The sequence below is a fragment of the Boleophthalmus pectinirostris genome, unplaced genomic scaffold (assembly GCF_026225935.1).
Source record: "Boleophthalmus pectinirostris isolate CB_2022bp ecotype Guang Dong unplaced genomic scaffold, ASM2622593v1 HiC_scaffold_3, whole genome shotgun sequence".
Lineage (NCBI taxonomy): Eukaryota > Metazoa > Chordata > Actinopteri > Gobiiformes > Gobiidae > Boleophthalmus > Boleophthalmus pectinirostris.
In genome coordinates this window covers 34355139-34381840 of record NW_026571299.1, presented here as the reverse complement: position 1 = coordinate 34381840, position 26702 = coordinate 34355139, and the positions used below count along the sequence as shown (strand labels likewise).

Sequence of the window (26702 nt, the reverse complement as noted above, 5' to 3'; positions counted from 1 at the left end):
AATGTGTTATGTGTAATTAACATAACCATCTTGAATATTGGGATTTGTCTCATGCACTGCAGCCATTTGTGCCACCAACACAACAAAGCAAGATCTCCAATGGTCTGACTAATTGATGCAGAGGGATTCATTATGCACTTCTCATATGCGCAGCCGGTGGTCTGACCATAACCTTGCATCACCTATAGCCTACATTTCAGAAAACAGAGCTGTAGGATAAAAAAAAAAATGAAATTAATCTGTAAAATGTTGTTACTCAATCTCAATCCTCTGCATCCTCTTTTCACACAATGACATACAGTCTTTCTCTACAAGTTAAGATAAAATACAGTGTTTTTTTAATTTTTATTATTTGGTATCATGTTTTTAGTTTTCAAGAATGTATTGATGGGCTGAATACTTTTGTGGTTTATGAAATCACATTTTTGTCAATAAATTAAAAATAAATCAATCATTCAGTCTTCCACCCCCAAAAACGTCTATATCAACATCTTAGAATAGCACATACTGATGAAGTGCAAAAAATCTATATGTTCATGTATTTTTCTATTGCTGTTGCCTCCCCAGTGCCCTGTCTTCATTATCAGGTCCTCATCACCTCTGCGTTAGGTGATAAGGTTGTGTGAGATAGGCTGCACTGTGGCCCAATCCATGCTAAGTGGGTTAGGGGGCTAAATCTTCAGCTCTCCAGGGGCAGAACTCTATCTCTCCTCGTGTGTGCGTCTCATCTACTCCCTCCAAAACCAAGTGTCTCACTCACCAATAACATCCACCTCTGCGCTCCTCTCTGCTGTACTCGCCTCCGCTCACTGCCTGCCCAGATCTGTCCTGGCTGCATATTTGTGTCTTTGTTATCGAGTGACCAAAATACCTCCATATAGGGTGGGTCAATAAGACAATTAAAGGTTGTATTGTCTTAAAAATATAACAGTCAGAAGTAATGTAATAGAATTTTTTGCAGTGGTCTAAACGTATTCCTGTCATTCTCATTATTCACTTTGATGACTTTATAAGTGCCTTTCTCAACTTTCAGAGCCTAAAAGCCTTACTTCATGAGTGGTTGACTGAGGTTGGGACCTTTGTTGTTTTATTACTGTATTATTTCATTTATTTTATCATCATTAATACAATTATATATATATATATATATATATATATATATATATATATATATATATATATATATATATATATATTATATATATATATATATATATATATATATATATATATATATATATTTATATTATATAATCTGGTAAATTGTGACAGTATGCTATTTTGATGAAGACTGAGTATCATGATTCTTTTCCCCACCCACTCCTCCTATTGTTCCGTCTCCTTCATATCCTAAATGAGTGACAGACGCATTTATCCAATCACAGTGAAGTGTGACCTTTAGTTATTTGTACCAAAAGAATCAAAATTGTTATCAAGGCTCTGAAAAACGATTTAAAATTTCAGCTATGTTGCCCACCCCTATCTGTGAAGTACAACTAACACATAGTCTTAAAAATAGTTATTTAGGCTATTGTTTCTTCCAGGCAGCTTAACTAAAACCCCATCCCAGCTGCGATTTGCACCATGACTCACCAAACTTGATGTGGAACTTTGTGACAGATGACATAGCCCCACTTGACAGTCACAGTGAAGCATAGCCTTATTCAAATTAGACTGGAGATTTATTTCAGCAAGGCAAAGGCAGCGTTCACAGCTACCTGATAGGAGTAATGATTGTTCAGATGCAAAGGAATAATTGAAATGATGATGTGAGGCTAGTTATGATAAGAATGCTTAGCAAAGCGGTTTGAGTCATCAGTGACTCCATTAATGTACCTGTTCAGATGTGATGGTAAAAGTGTGTATCATCATGAGATAATTTACTTTATACCAGAAATGTTGTGGGAAGACTGTTATTAAAATCTGTGCTGTGTACAGGAAAACCAATTCAGGACAGCTCAGACTGCCAATACAGCTTGTTCTGTTTGAAGAAGACCTATTGTACTTGAGTTTGCTATATAGTTAGAATCTATGACACCAGTGGGTCATTATGCTATAATTGTATAATTTGCACATTTTGAATTGCAATATTCATTTAAAACGACTCAATAAAAGAAATAGGTCAGCTGACTTCCCCATTCGAAAACTGCGATTCCCAATGGGAACTGATGTTGCCGTAAACCTTGCCACAACAGAGAGCCATGCAGCTGATGACATCTCCTATGGATAGCTATGGATCACACTAGCGAATAGCAGATTTAAATTTAAAAAAAATAATTTTTACCAAAATGACTACACACCCCTGCCAAATCCTAGGTGTATCATTGACTAAGCAATATGGCATCTTGAAATCTTGAAAAAGCGATTAAAAATCACTCAAACATGCACAAATCAGTCCAAATACATCTTTGAGAGGGTAAATGAGAAGAGGAAACAGCTGTAACATAGTTAAAAGCTCTGAAAAGTCTATTTTGCGTAATAGATCTGCTTTAAAATGTCTAACAACATCTATAAGATGATGGGAGACTGACCGACTCATTTTTAATTCCCTTTCAAGACACTCTAGATCTATGCACTTTTTCAGTTCAGTTCAAGTTCAAACCTCAGCTATACTTTACTTAAACTTGTTTTAATTTTGGTTTATTTGATTAGATTTTAAAAATGTTGTACTCATTCCAAATTCACACTCATCTTGTTTTGGTTCTAGATGTTTGGCAGCACTTTAACTGTGATATAGACTAGGGGTGGGCAATATGACAAAAAAAAGAATATCACTTGGAGTTGGATCATGATTGATTTCTAGTATATCACAATTCATAGGCTTGTTATGTTTCGATAACCTTTTAAGAGGCAGGTAAACTGATCTGCTTCTTCTCACTTCATGGTGGTTGATTATATCTAGATGTCACTCACTAAGAGTCTTACAGGGGCTGACCTATAGGAGGAGAGGATCTTTGTTTGACGGTAGAGCTGTACTAAACAGAAAAATATTGAATCACAAAAGATGGTCTCAGGTTTGAGATCACGATTCGATTTTTAGCACCATATTGCCAAGCCCTAATATAAACTTGGTTTGATCCTGTTCTAGTCCAGGTCTAGTTTTGGTATAGTTCTGGTTTATTCCAAGTTTAGTTCCAGTTTTGATGTGGTGCATGAGAAGGTGTGAAAGCTGCCAAACACCCATAGATCTGCTACCTGATCTCATACCACTTTCTATAAACAACACATCACTGCCAGCTTTGCCACGCTCTTGTACAATCCAGAAGTTCAAATAATTAATAGCAGTGCATATCCAGAGCTGTATATCAAGCATACAATAGCCAAATAAGCCCCATTATAGAAGAAAGTGTCCTATACCTTCGAGCACATTAACCATTCGCACCCCTCTCTCATACTCCCATGCAGCCTATAAAGCTATAAAAACCTACAACAGTTTTCAAATTGGCCAACATACAGAAATCATACAAACAATCATGTCAACATTATTCACACTAACCAAATGTCATAAATGTAACATAATTTTTCACAAAAGGTCTGTAAAAATATAATTACCCCAACAGAAGTCAACTCTGACACCTCACATATTGAAACTCATGGAATGCTCAAATGTTAGATGCACTGTACCATGCAGTGCTCTTCATATTCCAGGACTAGCCTGAGTGACCAGGGGGAATTTGTGTATGAAAAATGACTGCAAGATACTGGTCAATTTCTAAGCTGCTGCTGGGGTTACTAAAGAGCTGTGAGGCACACCTGGATATGGGGAATATCTGTGAATATCAGGGCTGGAATAAGAAATGATCTGTAGCACTACCAATTTGCAATTATGAGATGAGACATTTTGTATTTGGAAGCAAGGCCAAATCAAATATTAAGGGCAAACCTTGTACAGCTGAAAAGCACATTTTATATGAATAGAAAAATCTTGTACACGCATTTTTAAAGCATTTTTTTAAAATTTTTAAGTAAAACATATTCTCCAATTTCGAATTGAGAACTGATACTGTCCGAGATGATAATAAAATGTCATTGTGTTCAACCAAATCTCTAAAACTTCCAGTTTTAAGGCCAAATTCCAATATTTATTTTTGCATTCTGTAAATATTTGCTACATCCTTGTTATAAATAATATAAGTATCTTCATGATATTATTAACAATATAGTAATGGTCTAGTAATGTGATCAAATGTTTCTTAGTATTTGTTTTTATACCTAAATGCTGTACTTTTTAGGTTTTTAGATTATAGTGCACACAGTATTGTCCACAAACCTTATAGACTGTCTCTAATGTGACTGGTGCCCATAGAGTAAAGAGCATGCTTACCTCAGTCAGGTGGGGGTTGGGGTTGAAGCCGCACTGGTTACACACCAGAGAGCGACACTGCGTGCAGGTGTTGGCGCTGGGCTTGTTGCCCATCAGGTCTGTGGTCTTGCAGACTGGGCACAGTTTGCTGCTGGGCATGGGAGCGATTTGAGGCACAGAGTAGGGGGAGGAGGGGGCGCTGCGGTCAGGGGACACTGAGGGGGACCTCCCTGTCCTGCTGCTGGCTGAGTCCACCTGTAGAGTCATCCGGGACTTCTGGTCAGTCCCATGTGAGGCCAGTCTGTCCCCGGTCCCCTGGTGGTCACTTTGAAGGGCAGCTTTTGGCCCAGGATCTGACGGTGGAGCTCTATAAAGATCAAACCAGGAGAAGACAGAGATTAAAGCTAGACAGTGTAAGTTTTGGTTCAAGAGTTTTATAGGAAATATTTTGATAATACAATGGTTAATTTTTAGCACTGGGGATGCTATGTACAAGGTCTTTTATAAGTTCAGAATTTTATCAGACAATCAGACAATAAGTTGCTATAACAGGTAGGTTAATGCTTTAGATTCATCTTTTTTCACACACATACACACACACCCAGACACACACACATATACAGAGCACAGTAACATTATGGAGGTGGCATGTTACCTGCATGATTCCATGGAAATAGTTCAAACCATATTTTGGAAAATACTGTGGAAGATTATAGACATTTCCATGGAAACAAGTTGGCCAAATAAAGAGTCACGTTTGTGGAGATCCAAACCTGAGTAAGAAAACATGTTTTTCAAAAATTTTTCAGTGCAGTATGCTTGTATTATAGTTTATTTTTGGCTAAAAGGCTTCATACTCTGCCTTTATAATGAGACTTTTCTTTTACATTTTGACTTAGAATGATTAAACTAACACTAACCATGGTCTGGATGTATTAAAAAAAAAAAATCCAGAATTGCATATATTAACTTAAATCGGAAAATAAGGTATTGAGAAAATAAGTTGGAACAAGTGTGCGTAGAGAACATTAGTGATTCAAGGCTCCTCTGTTGCGCTCATAAGATTAGTTTTACCACTGCAGTAAACATATTATGCAGCCTCTATACGTAATGCACAATACATTTAGTTGAATGGGCTTTAGAGTTTGGGCTATTACAAATTACATCTCTATATAGGAACTTTTTATTAAAAAAGAAAAAATGCAATGGGAGAATACGTAGGTGCTCATAGTGTGATATCAGACTACTCAAAACATTGGCTAACAGAGACAAATGCTGAATATTTTATATAGCCTCTATCAGTTTTCTCTGAGCGAGGCTGCTTTTCATTCTTTGAAGCTGTTCTGACCACATCTATGATTCCAGGGAAGAACAAAGAACCCAGATCAGACGATATTTACAAACATTTTAGTCAAATTTGGGCTCTGAACACCTGTGTCAATTGAAACTCCACACAGGTCTTGTTTTTGTTTCGGTGTTGACATTCAAAAGCACCTCCACCTGTGCGCTCAAGTGAAACAAATGTAACAAATGTAAATAGCGCATGGAGCTATTGTGAGTCATTGCAGATAACTGGGGCTGCTCCACACCTGCATCTCTGCTTGACTCTCTGCACGATGCCTTTATGTGCTACAAGGAAAAAACTGCACTTTTCAAACCACGACTGGCACATGAGACGGTCCACACTGTCCCAGTGATGTGAGAACTGACAGATCAGAGGACAGTCGGAAAATTGGGAAAATGTCACAGCACGATAATTACTTAGTAAAAGAAGGAATTTAAAAACTATGAACAAACTGGATAGCTGTTATGTTTTGTATTATTATAGTATAGATATATGGTAATATATATGGGAATGCAGTTTCTCTTTTCCTCAACATACAGCGTTTGTATGTAACCAATGAACAGATAATAAATGGGCCCAGTCAAGCAGAAGTATACAGCAAAGCCAAAAATTCAAGTTAATGCATCTGATATAAAAATGTATTCAACAGATGGCATATGTACTCTAGTTTATGAAACTGTTTACTGTTTATTTTAAACATACCATGTATGCAACATGGAACAAAAATGATTTCCCAAATTTCAAAGACCTTCAAATCATGTAAATAAATTGATGTATTTCATCATATCTTGTGTTATTCGATCTTTGAACTGTTGATGAAGGTGCATGATTTTTCAAAAGAAATGTATTTAAAATGATAAAAATTTGTTTGGAAGAACTGACATATTTTATAGAAATAGTTCCCTTTCATTTTGAAGTAATATTAAAGTATTCAGAAGAAAAAAGCTGACAAATTATGCAAAATCATGCACCTTCTACTTGCTTGTACAATTTCCCCTCCGTTACTTTTCCCTCTGTTACACATGACCTTTGTTAATAAAAAATCTCATTACTCAAAAAGTAAGAGGTTTTTCAACCTAATCTTGTACCATATGGTAGAAAACTATATTAAGCAAATATTCAAACCAGTTTGTTAAGGATATGTAAGTGAGAACCGCTAGTTATCTCTGTTTGTATTTATTGCCCAAAAAGTGCTGCATATTTCATTCCCTCCGTTATCGACATGAGTTTTTTAATTTTTTTATCAACAACTTGAAAGAATATCACAGGTTTAACTTTACCCTGTTGGAGTGTTAACTCTTTCCTACATTCTGATACTTTAGTTATTTCAATAGTTCCTCTAGTTTCTGAATAAGAGCTATTTGAATGTAAAAAATCTGCCCCTGTTTCCCTCCGTTACCGCTTGACCGGACCCAAATGTTGTAAGAGACATAATAAATATCTGCAAGAATGAAATAATGGTACCAATGGTAAGAATTAAGAAGTACAAAATGATCGATGTAGTACCGGGTAACTGTACTGAATATTGAGTCTTTTAAGTTCGAATTTTTTGCACTGTGACAACACTAATATAGCACAGTATATAACACAGTATATAAATAAAATGTTATGATTTATGTTACTTCAATTAGTTATTCCAATAAATGCAGTTGTCAAAGCAGAATTATTCATAACATCTCTGCAGAAAGTCGCTCTAAGTCAAAATATGACATAAATCTATACATTATAATTAAAAATATACATTCATTTCATACACTGTAGAGAGTAATGCAGAGGGCAGCCTAAATACTTGGGATAGCTGACAATTGCGTTTGGAATGTGCCCCTTAGTATAGAAAAAGAGACCCGATCTCCAGGGATGTATGGCTTTAATGGAGATGCTATATGTTTCTCTGTATTGATTGAACTGTTGTCCACTGGAAATGAAACTGGGATTGCAGTGAAAGTGATCCGACTGCTTCCGTTTGAAAGGTCAGGGTTTGGATCAGGCTTTCACATGCACCATTTGTTCTTAATGCTGGTTGTTTGAAAACATCTGCTGCTAAAATTGCATTACTTCGTCAAAAGAATGTTATAAAAACTTTTGATAATTTGTGTCTTATGAGTACACTCAACAGAGGATATTTGATATGTAGCATTACCTGTGCAGGAAGTATAGTTGTAGTATTTCAAGCAGAGCGGGTAAAATAAAATGTATGAATAAACTTGTTGTTTTGAAGATGCAGAAGTGTCCAAATTACAGTGGATTTACTGAACATCAAGACATTTACAGATGGTTTTAGGCAAGCACACCTCTAATAGATTACAAAGGCATAAACCATGCCCTGTTATCGTTATTTCTAGTAACAATTTTGTTGACACTTTTTATTTTTTACTGCATAAATGTACCAATATAATTACTGGGAAAAGGGGATAGAGGTTAAAATGTCATGTTTTTAATTGCAAAAAGAATATTTAAATTTTAACAGGGTCAAACTGAACTGTGTCCTGTGGTTCTGATTATGAGACAAGAGCCTTTATGTGGAGACTTGATTTTTTATTACTTTCTGTAAAAAAAATCACAAGAATTTTATCTGAATCACTCAAATGGCTTAAAAGCTATTACTGCTTCAAAACTGTTTTAATGGCAATCTAGTCTCTATAGAGATGTTACTGACACATAGCATCAAAATTAAACAATAAAAAGTTCACTGGAGAGAGTGTAGATTTTTCCAAGGTATTTTTAGCTATCAAAGCACAAAAAAATTTCAAAATACAATAAAATGTTTAATGTCATACCATGGAACATTCTAAGCATACGTCTTTATGGTGACTAGCAGGTTGCTGCCCCTGCACCGGAAATGTTACACAGTGTACCTTCAGTTTTGATGATAAAAACACTGACCTGAACAATATCACTTAAGAATTGCCTGTGATGGAACAGGAGCAGAGGTGTCATCACACATGGAGCTGTCTCATTTCAACAAGCAACAGATCACAAACACACTGGGACTAAACTTGCATTGAATAAAACAGAAAATGAGTTGTAGGGAGTTCCAACTTTAAAGCATGTAATGCACATTAGGAACGTCACTCCAAGATAGATGCATTTGAATAAACCATTTAAAATGTGACAGAGGGTAAACAGCTAGGCTCTGATTTATGGTCATCATCTTGCTGTCATCTGCTTTGACTGGAACAATTGCAGTCCTAAATCTTTAAACAAAATGGAACTGCATTGTTTATGGTTGTTTGATACAAGCATACAATTAATAAAACATTTGTGTCCAAGACAAGACAATAAACTGCAAAATTATGCCTGTTTTCTCCCAAAAGTACTGAGATGCTATTACTCAAAACAGTACAAGAGATATTGTAGTAATCTAAAACGACTTTGTACATCCCCCCTCTCAGGATTTAAGTCGACTTTCACTACATCCATAAATCTCCTCTTTGGGCTTCCCCCACCTCGCAGCTCTTACAGTATTTACTATCACTCTCCTTCAGTATCAAAAGTATATCAATGTGGCTCCTTTGACTTCATCTCCAAAACATCTAAAGAGAGGAGAGCTGTACCAGTGATGTACTTTAATATCCAGCAGACTAAATGATACACTGCAAATGAATAGAAATGGCAAGTTGGCATTTATTATATCACAGTTCCTGAAATTATTTATATAATAGGTTGTTCTTTGTAAGGAACAAAATATTCTGTCTTTTTATTAAATCTTATACTGCTGTTTAAATCTCTATTTGCAATTTACCTTTACTTAAGTCGTGTTATAATGTTACTTCATCAAAAACATACCTGGAGTTGTGTTTTGTTTTATTCACACGTGTGAGTAACTCTTTATTGTTAGTTTATCGACATCTCCAAAGCTCAGAATGCTCTGTTCCACCTTGTGATGTCATGAAGTGGTAGTTTTCAAGTTAAGGCAATTCCAGGACTGAATTTACCCAAATGATTCTAGTGAAGATGTATCGAGTTTAAAAACACACTAGAGCACTTTCTGTTTTACCACATGACATCACAAGGTGGAAAAGAGTATTTTCAGTTTGAAAGAAGAACAGAAGATTATGCTGGGGTTGTGTGTTAAACATGTGTGAATGAAACAAAACACAACTCCAGGTATGTTTGTGATGAGGAAACAACATTATAACAATACTCAGAAAATAGCTTAATATGGGCTCTTTAACACAGTAATATCAGCAGCTCTAACAGAAAATCACAAAGTCTGCAACATACATTTCTCCCCTGCCTTCTCCCATCAGGCATAGAACAACATGATATAAGACAGCAAATAAGATTACAAAAATGGTGAGATCTAAAACTCTCTCTTTAAAGGTGAAATGCAATGCATGTGTAATAGCTTGTAAACTTGAAATCTGTTCTTTAGCGTGACCCTTGACTATATTCAGCCCTCATGTCAGGCTATAAATAAAGGATGGCGTTCTGCTGGAGCTGAGATAGATTTTGTACGTATGTGTTGTGCTTGTGTTTTGTATGTATGTGTTGAGCTTGTGCTGATAGATGCTTTCCTTGCTGCAGATGAATAAAATATGCACCCATGCTGTTTCTCACCGTACATGATTTTACTGTTGTGACATTATGAACTCATAGGATAGATCGTCATTGAAAACAAATCTGGAATAACAAGGGTTTGTATTTGTACTGAACATGTGCTAGAGATTAGAAGACCTATTTTGTACATACAGATTTAGATTACAAAATAGTACTATGCATTTGATGATACTATAATTAGCTTAATACAGCTTCTTAATGGTATAATACTGTATTAATGGATGTCTTTTTTTTTTTCATTTAAGACAAGCCCCTGTATTGAAAAGCTACTAATTGTCACTGGTTCTTTCAACCGCTTTTGAGAGAAAAAATTATAAACTGAATCATGGCATGGCTTTGAAAGGGTATGAATCAAGAGTCATTAAACCATTTATTTAGTATTTTTAGTTAAATCAAATCTTTTCATCCTTTTGTTGAGGTTGTAGCCTATTCTCCAAGCTGAGATAAGGCCTAAACTGACAGACTTCCATTCACTTTCACATTCATTACAGGCAATTTAGATTCACCAGGGCATGCATGTCGCACACACCACTCAAGGATACCCTCAACCCCTTGCTAAATAAAAGATCTTATAGTGGCCTATTCATTATAGTGGCTACTGCTGGTGGGCTTTTAAAGTATACACTATCAATAGACCACATGATGGACACTCTCAAACAGCAAAGATGGCCGCCCCAAGCAATGTAGACTTACAGTGTTGAAAGGTTGACATAGGTTATCAACTAAATTATCACATTTAATTCATTTGAGACAAAGGAAGTATCTTTGATGATGTATTTTATTAGAGGATTTTCATTATGTTACTGAATAGAGAGGTACAGCATCAGGTGTGGTACAGATGTGTGAATGTCATACTCAAGATATCAAATCAGTAATTCTGCCATACACACAAACCCTCACTAGTTTATCACAACTTGCTCATATGTTACATAGACTATAGTAATATTCTTGGGATTTGCTGATGATGTCAGCCAAAGAGACATTATCATATAAAGATGAGTAGGATATTAAATTAATTTTNTTTCGATAACCTTTTAAGAGGCAGGTAAACTGATCTGCTTCTTCTCACTTCATGGTGGTTGATTATATCTAGATGTCACTCACTAAGAGTCTTACAGGGGCTGACCTATAGGAGGAGGAGAGGATCTTTGTTTGACGGTAGAGCTGTACTAAACAGAAAAATATTGAATCACAAAAGATGGTCTCAGGTTTGAGATCACGATTCGATTTTTAGCACCATATTGCCAAGCCCTAATATAAACTTGGTTTGATCCTGTTCTAGTCCAGGTCTAGTTTTGGTATAGTTCTGGTTTATTCCAAGTTTAGTTCCAGTTTTGATGTGGTGCATGAGAAGGTGTGAAAGCTGCCAAACACCCATAGATCTGCTACCTGATCTCATACCACTTTCTATAAACAACACATCACTGCCAGCTTTGCCACGCTCTTGTACAATCCAGAAGTTCAAATAATTAATAGCAGTGCATATCCAGAGCTGTATATCAAGCATACAATAGCCAAATAAGCCCCATTATAGAAGAAAGTGTCCTATACCTTCGAGCACATTAACCATTCGCACCCCTCTCTCATACTCCCATGCAGCCTATAAAGCTATAAAAACCTACAACAGTTTTCAAATTGGCCAACATACAGAAATCATACAAACAATCATGTCAACATTATTCACACTAACCAAATGTCATAAATGTAACATAATTTTTCACAAAAGGTCTGTAAAAATATAATTACCCCAACAGAAGTCAACTCTGACACCTCACATATTGAAACTCATGGAATGCTCAAATGTTAGATGCACTGTACCATGCAGTGCTCTTCATATTCCAGGACTAGCCTGAGTGACCAGGGGGAATTTGTGTATGAAAAATGACTGCAAGATACTGGTCAATTTCTAAGCTGCTGCTGGGGTTACTAAAGAGCTGTGAGGCACACCTGGGATATGGGGAATATCTGTGAATATCAGGGCTGGAATAAGAAATGATCTGTAGCACTACCAATTTGCAATTATGAGATGAGACATTTTGTATTTGGAAGCAAGGCCAAATCAAATATTAAGGGCAAACCTTGTACAGCTGAAAAGCACATTTTATATGAATAGAAAAATCTTGTACACGCATTTTTAAAGCATTTTTAAAATTTTTAAGTAAAACATATTCTCCAATTTCGAATTGAGAACTGATACTGTCCGAGATGATAATAAAATGTCATTGTGTTCAACCAAATCTCTAAAACTTCCAGTTTTAAGGCCAAATTCCAATATTTATTTTTGCATTCTGTAAATATTTGCTACATCCTTGTTATAAATAATATAAGTATCTTCATGATATTATTAACAATATAGTAATGGTCTAGTAATGTGATCAAATGTTTCTTAGTATTTGTTTTTATACCTAAATGCTGTACTTTTTAGGTTTTTAGATTATAGTGCACACAGTATTGTCCACAAACCTTATAGACTGTCTCTAATGTGACTGGTGCCCATAGAGTAAAGAGCATGCTTACCTCAGTCAGGTGGGGGTTGGGGTTGAAGCCGCACTGGTTACACACCAGAGAGCGACACTGCGTGCAGGTGTTGGCGCTGGGCTTGTTGCCCATCAGGTCTGTGGTCTTGCAGACTGGGCACAGTTTGCTGCTGGGCATGGGAGCGATTTGAGGCACAGAGTAGGGGGAGGAGGGGGCGCTGCGGTCAGGGGACACTGAGGGGGACCTCCCTGTCCTGCTGCTGGCTGAGTCCACCTGTAGAGTCATCCGGGACTTCTGGTCAGTCCCATGTGAGGCCAGTCTGTCCCCGGTCCCCTGGTGGTCACTTTGAAGGGCAGCTTTTGGCCCAGGATCTGACGGTGGAGCTCTATAAAGATCAAACCAGGAGAAGACAGAGATTAAAGCTAGACAGTGTAAGTTTTGGTTCAAGAGTTTTATAGGAAATATTTTGATAATACAATGGTTAATTTTTAGCACTGGGGATGCTATGTACAAGGTCTTTTATAAGTTCAGAATTTTATCAGACAATCAGACAATAAGTTGCTATAACAGGTAGGTTAATGCTTTAGATTCATCTTTTTTCACACACATACACACACACCCAGACACACACACATATACAGAGCACAGTAACATTATGGAGGTGGCATGTTACCTGCATGATTCCATGGAAATAGTTCAAACCATATTTTGGAAAATACTGTGGAAGATTATAGACATTTCCATGGAAACAAGTTGGCCAAATAAAGAGTCACGTTTGTGGAGATCCAAACCTGAGTAAGAAAACATGTTTTTCAAAAATTTTTCAGTGCAGTATGCTTGTATTATAGTTTATTTTTGGCTAAAAGGCTTCATACTCTGCCTTTATAATGAGACTTTTCTTTTACATTTTGACTTAGAATGATTAAACTAACACTAACCATGGTCTGGATGTATTAAAAAAAAAAAATCCAGAATTGCATATATTAACTTAAATCGGAAAATAAGGTATTGAGAAAATAAGTTGGAACAAGTGTGCGTAGAGAACATTAGTGATTCAAGGCTCCTCTGTTGCGCTCATAAGATTAGTTTTACCACTGCAGTAAACATATTATGCAGCCTCTATACGTAATGCACAATACATTTAGTTGAATGGGCTTTAGAGTTTGGGCTATTACAAATTACATCTCTATATAGGAACTTTTTATTAAAAAAGAAAAATGCAATGGGAGAATACGTAGGTGCTCATAGTGTGATATCAGACTACTCAAAACATTGGCTAACAGAGACAAATGCTGAATATTTTATATAGCCTCTATCAGTTTTCTCTGAGCGAGGCTGCTTTTCATTCTTTGAAGCTGTTCTGACCACATCTATGATTCCAGGGAAGAACAAAGAACCCAGATCAGACGATATTTACAAACATTTTAGTCAAATTTGGGCTCTGAACACCTGTGTCAATTGAAACTCCACACAGGTCTTGTTTTTGTTTCGGTGTTGACATTCAAAAGCACCTCCACCTGTGCGCTCAAGTGAAACAAATGTAACAAATGTAAATAGCGCATGGAGCTATTGTGAGTCATTGCAGATAACTGGGGCTGCTCCACACCTGCATCTCTGCTTGACTCTCTGCACGATGCCTTTATGTGCTACAAGGAAAAAACTGCACTTTTCAAACCACGACTGGCACATGAGACGGTCCACACTGTCCCAGTGATGTGAGAACTGACAGATCAGAGGACAGTCGGAAAATTGGGAAAATGTCACAGCACGATAATTACTTAGTAAAAGAAGGAATTTAAAAACTATGAACAAACTGGATAGCTGTTATGTTTTGTATTATTATAGTATAGATATATGGTAATATATATGGGAATGCAGTTTCTCTTTTCCTCAACATACAGCGTTTGTATGTAACCAATGAACAGATAATAAATGGGCCCAGTCAAGCAGAAGTATACAGCAAAGCCAAAAATTCAAGTTAATGCATCTGATATAAAAATGTATTCAACAGATGGCATATGTACTCTAGTTTATGAAACTGTTTACTGTTTATTTTAAACATACCATGTATGCAACATGGAACAAAAATGATTTCCCAAATTTCAAAGACCTTCAAATCATGTAAATAAATTGATGTATTTCATCATATCTTGTGTTATTCGATCTTTGAACTGTTGATGAAGGTGCATGATTTTTCAAAAGAAATGTATTTAAAATGATAAAAATTTGTTTGGAAGAACTGACATATTTTATAGAAATAGTTCCCTTTCATTTTGAAGTAATATTAAAGTATTCAGAAGAAAAAAGCTGACAAATTATGCAAAATCATGCACCTTCTACTTGCTTGTACAATTTCCCCTCCGTTACTTTTCCCTCTGTTACACATGACCTTTGTTAATAAAAAATCTCATTACTCAAAAAGTAAGAGGTTTTTCAACCTAATCTTTGTACCATATGGTAGAAAACTATATTAAGCAAATATTCAAACCAGTTTGTTAAGGATATGTAAGTGAGAACCGGTAGTTATCTCTGTTTGTATTTATTGCCCAAAAAGTGCTGCATATTTCATTCCCTCCGTTATCGACATGAGTTTTTTTAATTTTTTTTATCAACAACTTGAAAGAATATCACAGGTTTAACTTTACCCTGTTGGAGTGTTAACTCTTTCCTACATTCTGATACTTTAGTTATTTCAATAGTTCCTCTAGTTTCTGAATAAGAGCTATTTGAATGTAAAAAATCTGCCCCTGTTTCCCTCCGTTACCGCTTGACCGGACCCAAATGTTGTAAGAGACATAATAAATATCTGCAAGAATGAAATAATGGTACCAATGGTAAGAATTAAGAAGTACAAAATGATCGATGTAGTACCGGGTAACTGTACTGAATATTGAGTCTTTTAAGTTCGAATTTTTTGCACTGTGACAACACTAATATAGCACAGTATATAACACAGTATATAAATAAAATGTTATGATTTATGTTACTTCAATTAGTTATTCCAATAAATGCAGTTGTCAAAGCAGAATTATTCATAACATCTCTGCAGAAAGTCGCTCTAAGTCAAAATATGACATAAATCTATACATTATAATTAAAAATATACATTCATTTCATACACTGTAGAGAGTAATGCAGAGGGCAGCCTAAATACTTGGGATAGCTGACAATTGCGTTTGGAATGTGCCCCTTAGTATAGAAAAAGAGACCCGATCTCCAGGGATGTATGGCTTTAATGGAGATGCTATATGTTTCTCTGTATTGATTGAACTGTTGTCCACTGGAAATGAAACTGGGATTGCAGTGAAAGTGATCCGACTGCTTCCGTTTGAAAGGTCAGGGTTTGGATCAGGCTTTCACATGCACCATTTGTTCTTAATGCTGGTTGTTTGAAAACATCTGCTGCTAAAATTGCATTACTTCGTCAAAAGAATGTTATAAAAACTTTTGATAATTTGTGTCTTATGAGTACACTCAACAGAGGATATTTGATATGTAGCATTACCTGTGCAGGAAGTATAGTTGTAGTATTTCAAGCAGAGCGGGTAAAATAAAATGTATGAATAAACTTGTTGTTTTGAAGATGCAGAAGTGTCCAAATTACAGTGGATTTACTGAACATCAAGACATTTACAGATGGTTTTAGGCAAGCACACCTCTAATAGATTACAAAGGCATAAACCATGCCCTGTTATCGTTATTTCTAGTAACAATTTTGTTGACACTTTTTATTTTTTACTGCATAAATGTACCAATATAATTACTGGGAAAAGGGGATAGAGGTTAAAATGTCATGTTTTTAATTGCAAAAAGAATATTTAAATTTTAACAGGGTCAAACTGAACTGTGTCCTGTGGTTCTGATTATGAGACAAGAGCCTTTATGTGGAGACTTGATTTTTTATTACTTTCTGTAAAAAAAATCACAAGAATTTTATCTGAATCACTCAAATGGCTTAAAAGCTATTACTGCTTCAAAACTGTTTTAATGGCAATCTAGTCTCTATAGAGATGTTACTGACACATAGCAGCATCAAAATTAAACAATAAAAAAGTTCACTGGAGAGAGTGTAGATTTTTCCAAGGTATTTTTAGCTATCAAAGCACAAAAAAATTTCAAAATACAATAAAATGTTTAATGTCATACCATGGAACATTCTAAGCATACGTCTTTATGGTGACTAGCAGGTTGCTGCCCCTGCACCGGAAATGTTACACAGTGTACCTTCAGTTTTGATGATAAAAACACTGACCTGAACAATATCACTTAAGAATTGCCTGTGATGGAACAGGAGCAGAGGTGTCATCACACATGGAGCTGTCTCATTTCAACAAGCAGCAGATCACAAACACACTGGGACTAAACTTGCATTGAATAAAACAGAAAATGAGTTGTAGGGAGTTCCAACTTTAAAGCATGTAATGCACATTAGGAACGTCACTCCAAGATAGATGCATTTGAATAAACCATTTAAAATGTGACAGAGGGTAAACAGCTAGGCTCTGATTTATGGTCATCATCTTGCTGTCATCTGCTTTGACTGGAACAATTGCAGTCCTAAATCTTTAAACAAAATGGAACTGCATTGTTTATGGTTGTTTGATACAAGCATACAATTAATAAAACATTTGTGTCCAAGACAAGACAATAAACTGCAAAATTATGCCTGTTTTCTCCCAAAAAGTACTGAGATGCTATTACTCAAAACAGTACAAGAGATATTGTAGTAATCTAAAACGACTTTGTACATCCCCCCTCTCAGGATTTAAGTCGACTTTCACTACATCCATAAATCTCCTCTTTGGGCTTCCCCCACCTCGCAGCTCTTACAGTATTTACTATCACTCTCCTTCAGTATCAAAAGTATATCAATGTGGCTCCTTTGACTTCATCTCCAAAACATCTAAAGAGAGGAGAGCTGTACCAGTGATGTACTTTAATATCCAGCAGACTAAATGATACACTGCAAATGAATAGAAATGGCAAGTTGGCATTTATTATATCACAGTTCCTGAAATTATTTATATAATAGGTTGTTCTTTGTAAGGAACAAAATATTCTGTCTTTTTATTAAATCTTATACTGCTGTTTAAATCTCTATTTGCAATTTACCTTTACTTAAGTCGTGTTATAATGTTACTTCATCAAAAACATACCTGGAGTTGTGTTTTGTTTTATTCACACGTGTGAGTAACTCTTTATTGTTAGTTTATCGACATCTCCAAAGCTCAGAATGCTCTGTTCCACCTTGTGATGTCATGAAGTGGTAGTTTTCAAGTTAAGGCAATTCCAGGACTGAATTTACCCAAATGATTCTAGTGAAGATGTATCGAGTTTAAAAACACACTAGAGCACTTTCTGTTTTACCACATGACATCACAAGGTGGAAAAGAGTATTTTCAGTTTGAAAGAAGAACAGAAGATTATGCTGGGGTTGTGTGTTAAACATGTGTGAATGAAACAAAACACAACTCCAGGTATGTTTGTGATGAGGAAACAACATTATAACAATACTCAGAAAATAGCTTAATATGGGCTCTTTAACACAGTAATATCAGCAGCTCTAACAGAAAATCACAAAGTCTGCAACATACATTTCTCCCCTGCCTTCTCCCATCAGGCATAGAACAACATGATATAAGACAGCAAATAAGATTACAAAAATGGTGAGATCTAAAACTCTCTCTTTAAAGGTGAAATGCAATGCATGTGTAATAGCTTGTAAACTTGAAATCTGTTCTTTAGCGTGACCCTTGACTATATTCAGCCCTCATGTCAGGCTATAAATAAAGGATGGCGTTCTGCTGGAGCTGAGATAGATTTTGTACGTATGTGTTGTGCTTGTGTTTTGTATGTATGTGTTGAGCTTGTGCTGATAGATGCTTTCCTTGCTGCAGATGAATAAAATATGCACCCATGCTGTTTCTCACCGTACATGATTTTACTGTTGTGACATTATGAACTCATAGGATAGATCGTCATTGAAAACAAATCTGGAATAACAAGGGTTTGTATTTGTACTGAACATGTGCTAGAGATTAGAAGACCTATTTTGTACATACAGATTTAGATTACAAAATAGTACTATGCATTTGATGATACTATAATTAGCTTAATACAGCTTCTTAATGGTATAATACTGTATTAATGGATGTCTTTTTTTTTTCATTTAAGACAAGCCCCTGTATTGAAAAGCTACTAATTGTCACTGGTTCTTTCAACCGCTTTTGAGAGAAAAAATTATAAACTGAATCATGGCATGGCTTTGAAAGGGTATGAATCAAGAGTCATTAAACCATTTATTTAGTATTTTTAGTTAAATCAAATCTTTTCATCCTTTTGTTGAGGTTGTAGCCTATTCTCCAAGCTGAGATAAGGCCTAAACTGACAGACTTCCATTCACTTTCACATTCATTACAGGCAATTTAGATTCACCAGGGCATGCATGTCGCACACACCACTCAAGGATACCCTCAACCCCTTGCTAAATAAAAGATCTTATAGTGGCCTATTCATTATAGTGGCTACTGCTGGTGGGCTTTTAAAGTATACACTATCAATAGACCACATGATGGACACTCTCAAACAGCAAAGATGGCCGCCCCAAGCAATGTAGACTTACAGTGTTGAAAGGTTGACATAGGTTATCAACTAAATTATCACATTTAATTCATTTGAGACAAAGGAAGTATCTTTGATGATGTATTTTATTAGAGGATTTTCATTATGTTACTGAATAGAGAGGTACAGCATCAGGTGTGGTACAGATGTGTGAATGTCATACTCAAGATATCAAATCAGTAATTCTGCCATACACACAAACCCTCACTAGTTTATCACAACTTGCTCATATGTTACATAGACTATAGTAATATTCTTGGGATTTGCTGATGATGTCAGCCAAAGAGACATTATCATATAAAGATGAGTAGGATATTAAATTAATTTTAATTAAAGAAATTCCCTGAATATTGATTGGAACAGGTAGCCAATAAATAAGCTGTGGGATGGTGTAAATTCTCACAATGCACAGTGTTTGTCATCTTGGCTACACAGCCATCAGCAGACGCATCACTGGGATGGGGCTCTCACACAATCACTGAATTCAAACAGTCTGGCATGATGAAAGATAAGGACATAGGCTAATTGTAATATGGTACTACCCCTACCCACAGGCAGTCCATCCTGCATCAAGATTACAAGCTGCATCTAGGCTGGTCTTTTAGTCGAGTAAAAGGGTGCATCATGTCCATTCATGCTTTAGTGCTACCTTTGCGCACACACATTGTAACAAACGTGGAAATCCCTAGAAACGTTTGTAACCAACAACCCAGTCTTATTTATTATAATCCGCCGCGTATTACATTTGACTGCGACCTTGGTTGGTAAGGAATGAACAGTGGCTGCTACCTAGAAGCGATAATGGTGTCAAAAACGGCGAAAATTGTGTTGACAGGGATATTGAAATAAATAATTAAGCACCCATTCAAGTCTATCTCCACACAGCGGGGCGAGCCTCCTAACGCCGTACAGCTGAAGCTATAGCCGTGCTCCCTGAATGAACATAGGCGATTCTGTGTTTTGGAGCAAAAGCGTCCTATTGACAGAGCTACCTGTTAATCCCTGGGCCGGGTGCAGCCCCACTTCCTCCAGCTGGCGCTCCGTTACTGGGCTTGGTGAGCTGTCCAGAGTCCGCTGGTGCTGAAATGGAAGCCGGAGCCCCCGTTGAAGGCACGGCGGGCCCGGCTTGTCCCGCCTGTGCCTCCCCCTCCATGCTCGCCTCATTCCCCATCGTGTCGGGACGGTTCTCGATGCAGAGAAACGGTGTCGAAGATGGTTGTACGACGGTTATAAAAACTCAGATGACACTCAGCGTTTCCCCCCTTCCGCCATCATCGCTTACAATTCAGCATCCCGCACAGAGCACGCGCACTGAAGAGCTGAAGGAGCGCGCTGACGCACAGGGTGGGAACAGTACGTGCGCGCTCACAAACAAGCCTGGTTTATTTCAAGTCAAACAGCAATCCTCTCCAAGCCCCCTACAGCACCTAAATGCAGACCACTGGGACCTCACAGTTTCTTCTGTGGAACAGGCTACAGAGTGCCAAGTCAAATCATAGGCTATTAATTTTTGCCACTTTATCAGATTGTTGCCGTTTTATTACAGCAACGTGGTTAATTATGATTGTGACATATAAATGGCAATAATGATCATAAAGGCCTACTGTAAAAACAAGAGTATGATCTGAATAAACCATGAAACGCATGTGCTTCTGGAAATTAGTCTAGCCTGAGCGGTTAGTGAAGATCTCAATCAGCATTCAAGAGTACTGTTGGTTTAAGATGCATTGCTCTCCCTAGTGCACAAAAGGTGCCACAACAGCAATAAACACCTGGATGAAATAAATGATTGTTAAAATCATAAAACACCAACTTTTATAAACTGTAAAACAAAGACATGTTAAATTCTGAAAGGATTCCAATATGCTTTAATGCAGCATGAATTGTCATGAACAACAAAGAGCTCAAAAACCAGTGAGCCAAAGAACAGATACATATGTACAAAACATACAGCTGTACAGTGAAATTCACATCAGCTCACACCAATGTTAGAGTATGATGACATAACACAGCATACACCTGTTTTTTATCTTTTGGCTGAAATTTGAATAGGTCTTTCCTTTAAAAATATCTTACCAGTAACAAAATGATGCATCAGCGCTTTAAAAACTGATAGTGAATAATGCAATATTATATACATTTACCATAGTAATGTGGAAGGTACCAGTGAAGGACAACAGAATTACTAAAACATTGTAAATAAATGTCCTTCATTGGTACCTGTGAATAACTTGAACAAACATAAAAACATTTTACTTTAATAAGTATGTTGTAATTAAGATTTCACAAATTCACAAATGAAGGAGCATTGTCAATTTAAGAAAGTTATACCCATGCCGAAGGTCCTTTTCAAACAAACTGATAAGGAAAAGCCCAAGTTCATTATGAATAACATACGTGGAGCGTTGACAGAAGCCATCTTTTGTTACAGACTTACAGGACTGATCTTGGATATGTGTTGTTACTGTCTCTTGGCTTTGTAAGGACGAGAGCGTTTCCTTCGGTCAGGTTTTCTTTGTTTGTGCAAACGTCCAATACTCACTCCTTGCCGACGTCGCACTGAGATGTTCTGCTCCACAAGGCTAGCCAACATTCCTATGGAGGGCAATGAACATTCAAGATAATTCACATTAAATTGAATTTGCAGTATAAAATGGGCCACTACAAAAATCAATAGTCACATTTGTGGCAAGACTCATGAAAATCTAATACAAGAAAGCATGGTTAAATAATGTCATATTCAAACAAAGTATAGCGCCATAAAGCAGATCTTACCTTCTTGGGCCAGCATCGATATAAAGGTACAGATAAATTCATCATAATTATGAGTTCTCCTCTGGTCATCAATCTAAAATAAATATACATTACCTTTATAGATTTAATATTTTTACAGATACAGATATTGTAAGTAAAAAGTAGTCACTTTGTATTTCTTTCTCTTTTCAACTTCCTCCTTAAGGTACACCTCATAATTTGCTATGTCAGCCTCAACACACTTTAGCAGTGCAAGCAGCTCCTACAGTAAACACACAGCAAAATTATTTTATTTATATTCTACTTTGGGGTTGGTATATAAAGTACATAACTGTAAATAACTGTACATACTTTGGGAGAATATTTATCTCCGAGGGGCTTGGGGTCAGCAATTATCTCATTGAGGTTTTCCTGGCTGGGCTTCTCCTCAGTCTCCTCTTTGACTTCTTCTTCCTTTACCTCCACGGATGGACCCTCATCTGGAGCAATATCTTCTTTCTTTTCAATGTCAACAATGACTACCTGCTCATTATCTTTAATCTTCTTTGGAGTGCATAACTGCTTTGTAACATCTGCAGCCATATCCCCTAAAAGAAAAAATATATATAATAAAAAAGAAAAAATTTAAGAAGAAAAAATCTATATAGATATCTATAGATTTATATCTACATCTATCTATCTTTCTAACTAGATAGATATATAGATATAATAAGACACTTTGATCAGGTCATCCTAAATTATGTGCCTCTCCTCTCTAAAATAATGACCAAATGAATACACTGAAAAGCATGTAGCAGAAATTACCTAAAAAAATATAATCTATCTATGTATAGGTACAAGTAAAAATATAACGTCAAAACAATAACGTTAATGTTAAATATATGAAAATTTAAGTCAACATAATTATTGGGACTACCTTATCTTGTATACTGACCAGATGGTGGCAGGGCGTACATAACTCCATCCTCTTGTAGTTGCAACAGGGCGATGCTGACAGAAGGACCCAGGTCTCGTACAGCACGGTTATGTCTGGAGTCTAGCCTCAGCAGCTCATCTTCTCCAAAAAGCACACGTGACAAATGGGATGCAACTGGACTGGAGGGACGTGTGGCAGCTTGGGAGCGAGCAGGCGAACGCAGAGGGGAGTTAAAAGCGCTGCCAATCTCAGAGGCAGTGTCAGTACTTTCGCTTGGTGTTGGGGAAGGCTGAGAGGCGGATGTGATGGAGATGCCCCCAGTACGGCCTTCTGTGCGAACTGAAAGGGGTGTATTTAAAGCATCTTTCCTCTGGGCTTCTTTCTTTAGCTTTTCAGCCAAGACACTGAGGGCAATTTGGCTCTCCATTCCAGTTGTAACTCTTCCAGTTCTTGACCGGAGACTCTGCTTCCTTCTAAACCTACTGAAAAAGAAAAGGCATCATAAGGAATAGGAAAGGGCAGTCATTTTAACAGTTTTTAACTTTAGGGGAATGCAGACCTGTTGGGTGTGCTAGTAGAACCTGTAACTGCCTCTTCCTCATCTTCATAGTCATCTTCCTCATCAGAGTATGAGGGCTGTGGAGGGCCAGACACCCGAGTGCGACCAACTCCTGCCGCAAGGTCCTCTTCTTCCTGTGACACAAATATATGAATATCTGAAGTACAAAAGGTACGACAGAAGAATCAGAGCCACCTTAAACAGATGAATTTCCATTCTACCTGCATTGGAGACTTTGCGTAGTTGTGATTGTCAAGGAAAGCGGGCAGGCGTTGTACAATAGGGCATGGACTGGTCACTCCTCCTACAGGGGTGGCAGGTTTGGCCATGACTTTAGAACTTCCTGAAGGACTTAGGGCATTTTTGGCTTCATCTATTGATCCTAGACAAAAATTTAATTTTAAACAACAGCAATATATGCAAATTTATTAATTTATAGATGACGGTTACCTGATGCAGTTTGATCACCTCCTTGGGAGGCAGATGGCTCTTCATCAGCCTCTTTCTTGACTGTAGCTGCACATTCCTCAGAGGAAGCAGAGTCCTGCTGTTTCTTTTCATGAGCAGCTTCAGTCTGTGTTAGTTGGATCATCTAAAACAGAGATGGGCAATTATTTTTTCCATGGGGCCACATGAGAAACATGCAAAATACTTAACTCATTTCCGTATAATACAAATTGTATTTCTTTTTTTTTTAAAGTAGTAAATAGCATGGTTTTGACATGCTGGTAAGACTGGTAAGAGTTTATATTATGACTAAGCAATGAAAAAGTGAAGCTACCTTACAAAAAATATCATTTGAAAAAACACCTCTAAAATAAAAGCAATGCAGCTTTAGTCCATGCATGAGATAAAATGATAAAATATGTTTATTTTGTAATTCCAAATTATCTTAAAGGGGCCGGTCAGAGTCAATCAAAGGGCCGTGTGTGACGTGGAAGCTCTACAATGCCCAGGTCTGATTTAAAATGTTTACATTTTAATAATTTACATTAAAATGCAATATAACTATCAAGTACATGGTTAGTTGCATTAAAAGGCTATACTTAGAGTAGTCAAATTTGCATTTCTTCTCCAAGCACTAATCACAACCACACAGAAGCAACAAAACATTTGAGTTTTTTACCTTTTGTAACCCCTCCAGGACAGTCTGGCGATTCCGTTTAAGAATTTCAAGTTTGGACTCATATTTGATCCTGCGGTCAGGCACCACTGCCATCAGATTGAAGCGGATATCATGATATGGCTCACTGAATAAAAAATGCAGGACAGCATACTTTTGAGAATGACAGCACTGAAATTTGTGAAAAAGGCAATGAACAACAGTTAAGTGGTTTGGAGCTCACCCTGCAGTGGCCAGTCCAATCCTCTCCATGATAACTCGCCGTGCTTTATCAGTCCACTCCTCATCCTCTCCCCAGGGACCTAAAAAGTGTTTCAAAAAATAGATTCAACACAAAGTCTAAACATAGGTAATATTGATTTCTAAATAGCATTATTTCTTGCCATGGTCAATAGGGTATGCTTTGAGCCCATCCAGCTCAAACAGACGGTCTTTTATGGGCACATAGCTGACAAAGTGGAAGGCTTCCATGGTCCGCACTGTACTGATCCCATTTTGTTTCTCAGGCAGGTGTCTGGGCTCTGGCCTTTAAAATAAAACAATTATGTGAAAACTAAATATAAGATAAGCAGTGCATATTCTGAAAAAACAAAACAAAAAAAACTTAATTCTAAAAACCTTGCATGGCTGTTGTGTGCTCTGGCAAGCTCGGGGGCATTTCCTATTGCATACCCTTTGCTCTGAAAACAGTACAGACACTTTAATTGGAGTAAGAGACGTGAAATATTATTAAGAGAGATCTAGCAGGGCCTCACCTCTGGACTGAAGCCTTTTGTGAAAGCTTTTATGCGACTAAGGGTTGTTCCAAGCTCAACACCACTGCAGTTTAGAAGCACACTCAATAAAGCATGGGTGGCACATGAGTTAGGGATGAGCTGTTTGTAAGAATTGCAACCCATTAATAGAATATAATACGCTTCTTATCTTGCAATGAGACTGTACACATGTAAATAACATTTGCTTCTCACCTGATGAGCAAAGAACATGTCATTAACAATGTCTTCATCAATAACAGAAGTCTCATCGACCAAAGTGTTTACTTTTCTTCTTGAGCGTCGTTCCTCAATCCATTTGAACAAAAAGATAAAGCCATATACTGGACTGAGAATATCAAATCAATTTGTTGTAAGTAACATACAATGTAAAGATATCATTTAGATTCAAATGTAGACCAGAATTAGCCATAGTATTAATAGTAATAGGCTGTTAAAAAATCACAAACCTTTGACATTTGCTCTGAAGGTCGTATATTTCTTCTACTTGAACTCCCTTGACACCTAGTAAAACACAAAATTAATTTGAAAACGAAGGCAAATGCCATCCGCATAGTGCGCAATTTGCAACCCACCAAAATCCTCCACAAGTAGAGTGAACAACCCTAAAATTACAAGAGAATAATAACAAAATAAGTATGGGTAAACGTGCATGGGAGCAACAGGAGTGACCGAACAACAGAATTTTATTTTAGCCTAACAGTCTGTCCAACGGAGAATCATACGAAATTACTTGCAAACGATTTATTAGTAGTCATATTTCTAGTGCCTAACAATTTACAGCGGCTCCGTTCTGAGCTAGCGTTTGTTAGCTGAGGATACTTAAAATGTTATTTTCACCTGGATCACTCTCCAGCTCAAGCCACCCCTTATTCATTTTGAAAATTATATCCAATCGACTAGGATGTTTTCCAGTCCATGTCCAACAGAAGATTGATGACAATAATTAAGAATGCTGCATCCATTCAACAGCAGGCGAAACAGAGCTCAAGATAAACACAAAAGACCTAATTGGTCGCATACATGTTACGTCATCAATAGGAGACATGCTTGCACAAAAATACAACCACTGATTAACGGTAACACAGACAAACTAAGTGTACAGAGAAAGGGTATTTATTTCATTGCATTTACATAATATTGTTTCACAATGCACATCAGCGTTAGTGTGAAATCGTCAAAAAGGAGTTACCCTGGCTCACCCTACATACACGCTCTCTCAACCCTTTGCTACAAACATAAGTAAACATTATGCAGAATTTCTAAATAC

At 36.9% G+C, this 26702-nt stretch overlaps 2 protein-coding genes across 4 annotated transcripts in view; both read right to left on the bottom strand.

The window, feature by feature from the left end:
• bsnb (bassoon (presynaptic cytomatrix protein) b) overlaps nucleotides 1-20478 on the bottom strand; it is a 62421-nt gene extending 41943 nt beyond the window's left edge. The window contains 3 exon segments of the mRNA XM_055160342.1: nucleotides 4325-4604; nucleotides 12979-13071; nucleotides 20300-20478. Coding sequence (XP_055016317.1) covers nucleotides 4325-4604; nucleotides 12979-13071; nucleotides 20300-20478 — 552 coding nt within the window.
• A 627-nt stretch (nucleotides 20479-21105) lies between these two features.
• Nucleotides 21106-26435, bottom strand: bap1 (BRCA1 associated protein-1 (ubiquitin carboxy-terminal hydrolase)). 3 transcript variants are annotated; one of them, XM_020934107.2, is made up of 17 exons: nucleotides 26273-26435; nucleotides 26008-26037; nucleotides 25882-25936; nucleotides 25628-25760; nucleotides 25415-25534; nucleotides 25278-25339; nucleotides 25043-25185; nucleotides 24883-24961; nucleotides 24663-24786; nucleotides 23987-24128; nucleotides 23758-23918; nucleotides 23537-23670; nucleotides 22996-23459; nucleotides 22413-22648; nucleotides 22231-22323; nucleotides 22083-22155; nucleotides 21106-21902 (listed from the first exon to the last, which is right to left on the bottom strand). In XM_020934107.2, the coding sequence occupies exons 1-17, from the start codon at nucleotides 26307-26309 to the stop codon at nucleotides 21769-21771; spliced, it is 2220 nt and encodes a 739-aa protein (XP_020789766.2). In that variant the 5' UTR covers nucleotides 26310-26435; the 3' UTR covers nucleotides 21106-21768. The 3 variants fall into 3 exon arrangements, with proteins under 3 accessions (XP_020789766.2, XP_020789767.2, XP_055016915.1); XM_020934108.2 differs by having other exon boundaries at nucleotides 22996-23456; XM_055160940.1 differs by having other exon boundaries at nucleotides 23758-23909.
• Between the last annotated feature and the right edge of the window lie 267 nt (nucleotides 26436-26702).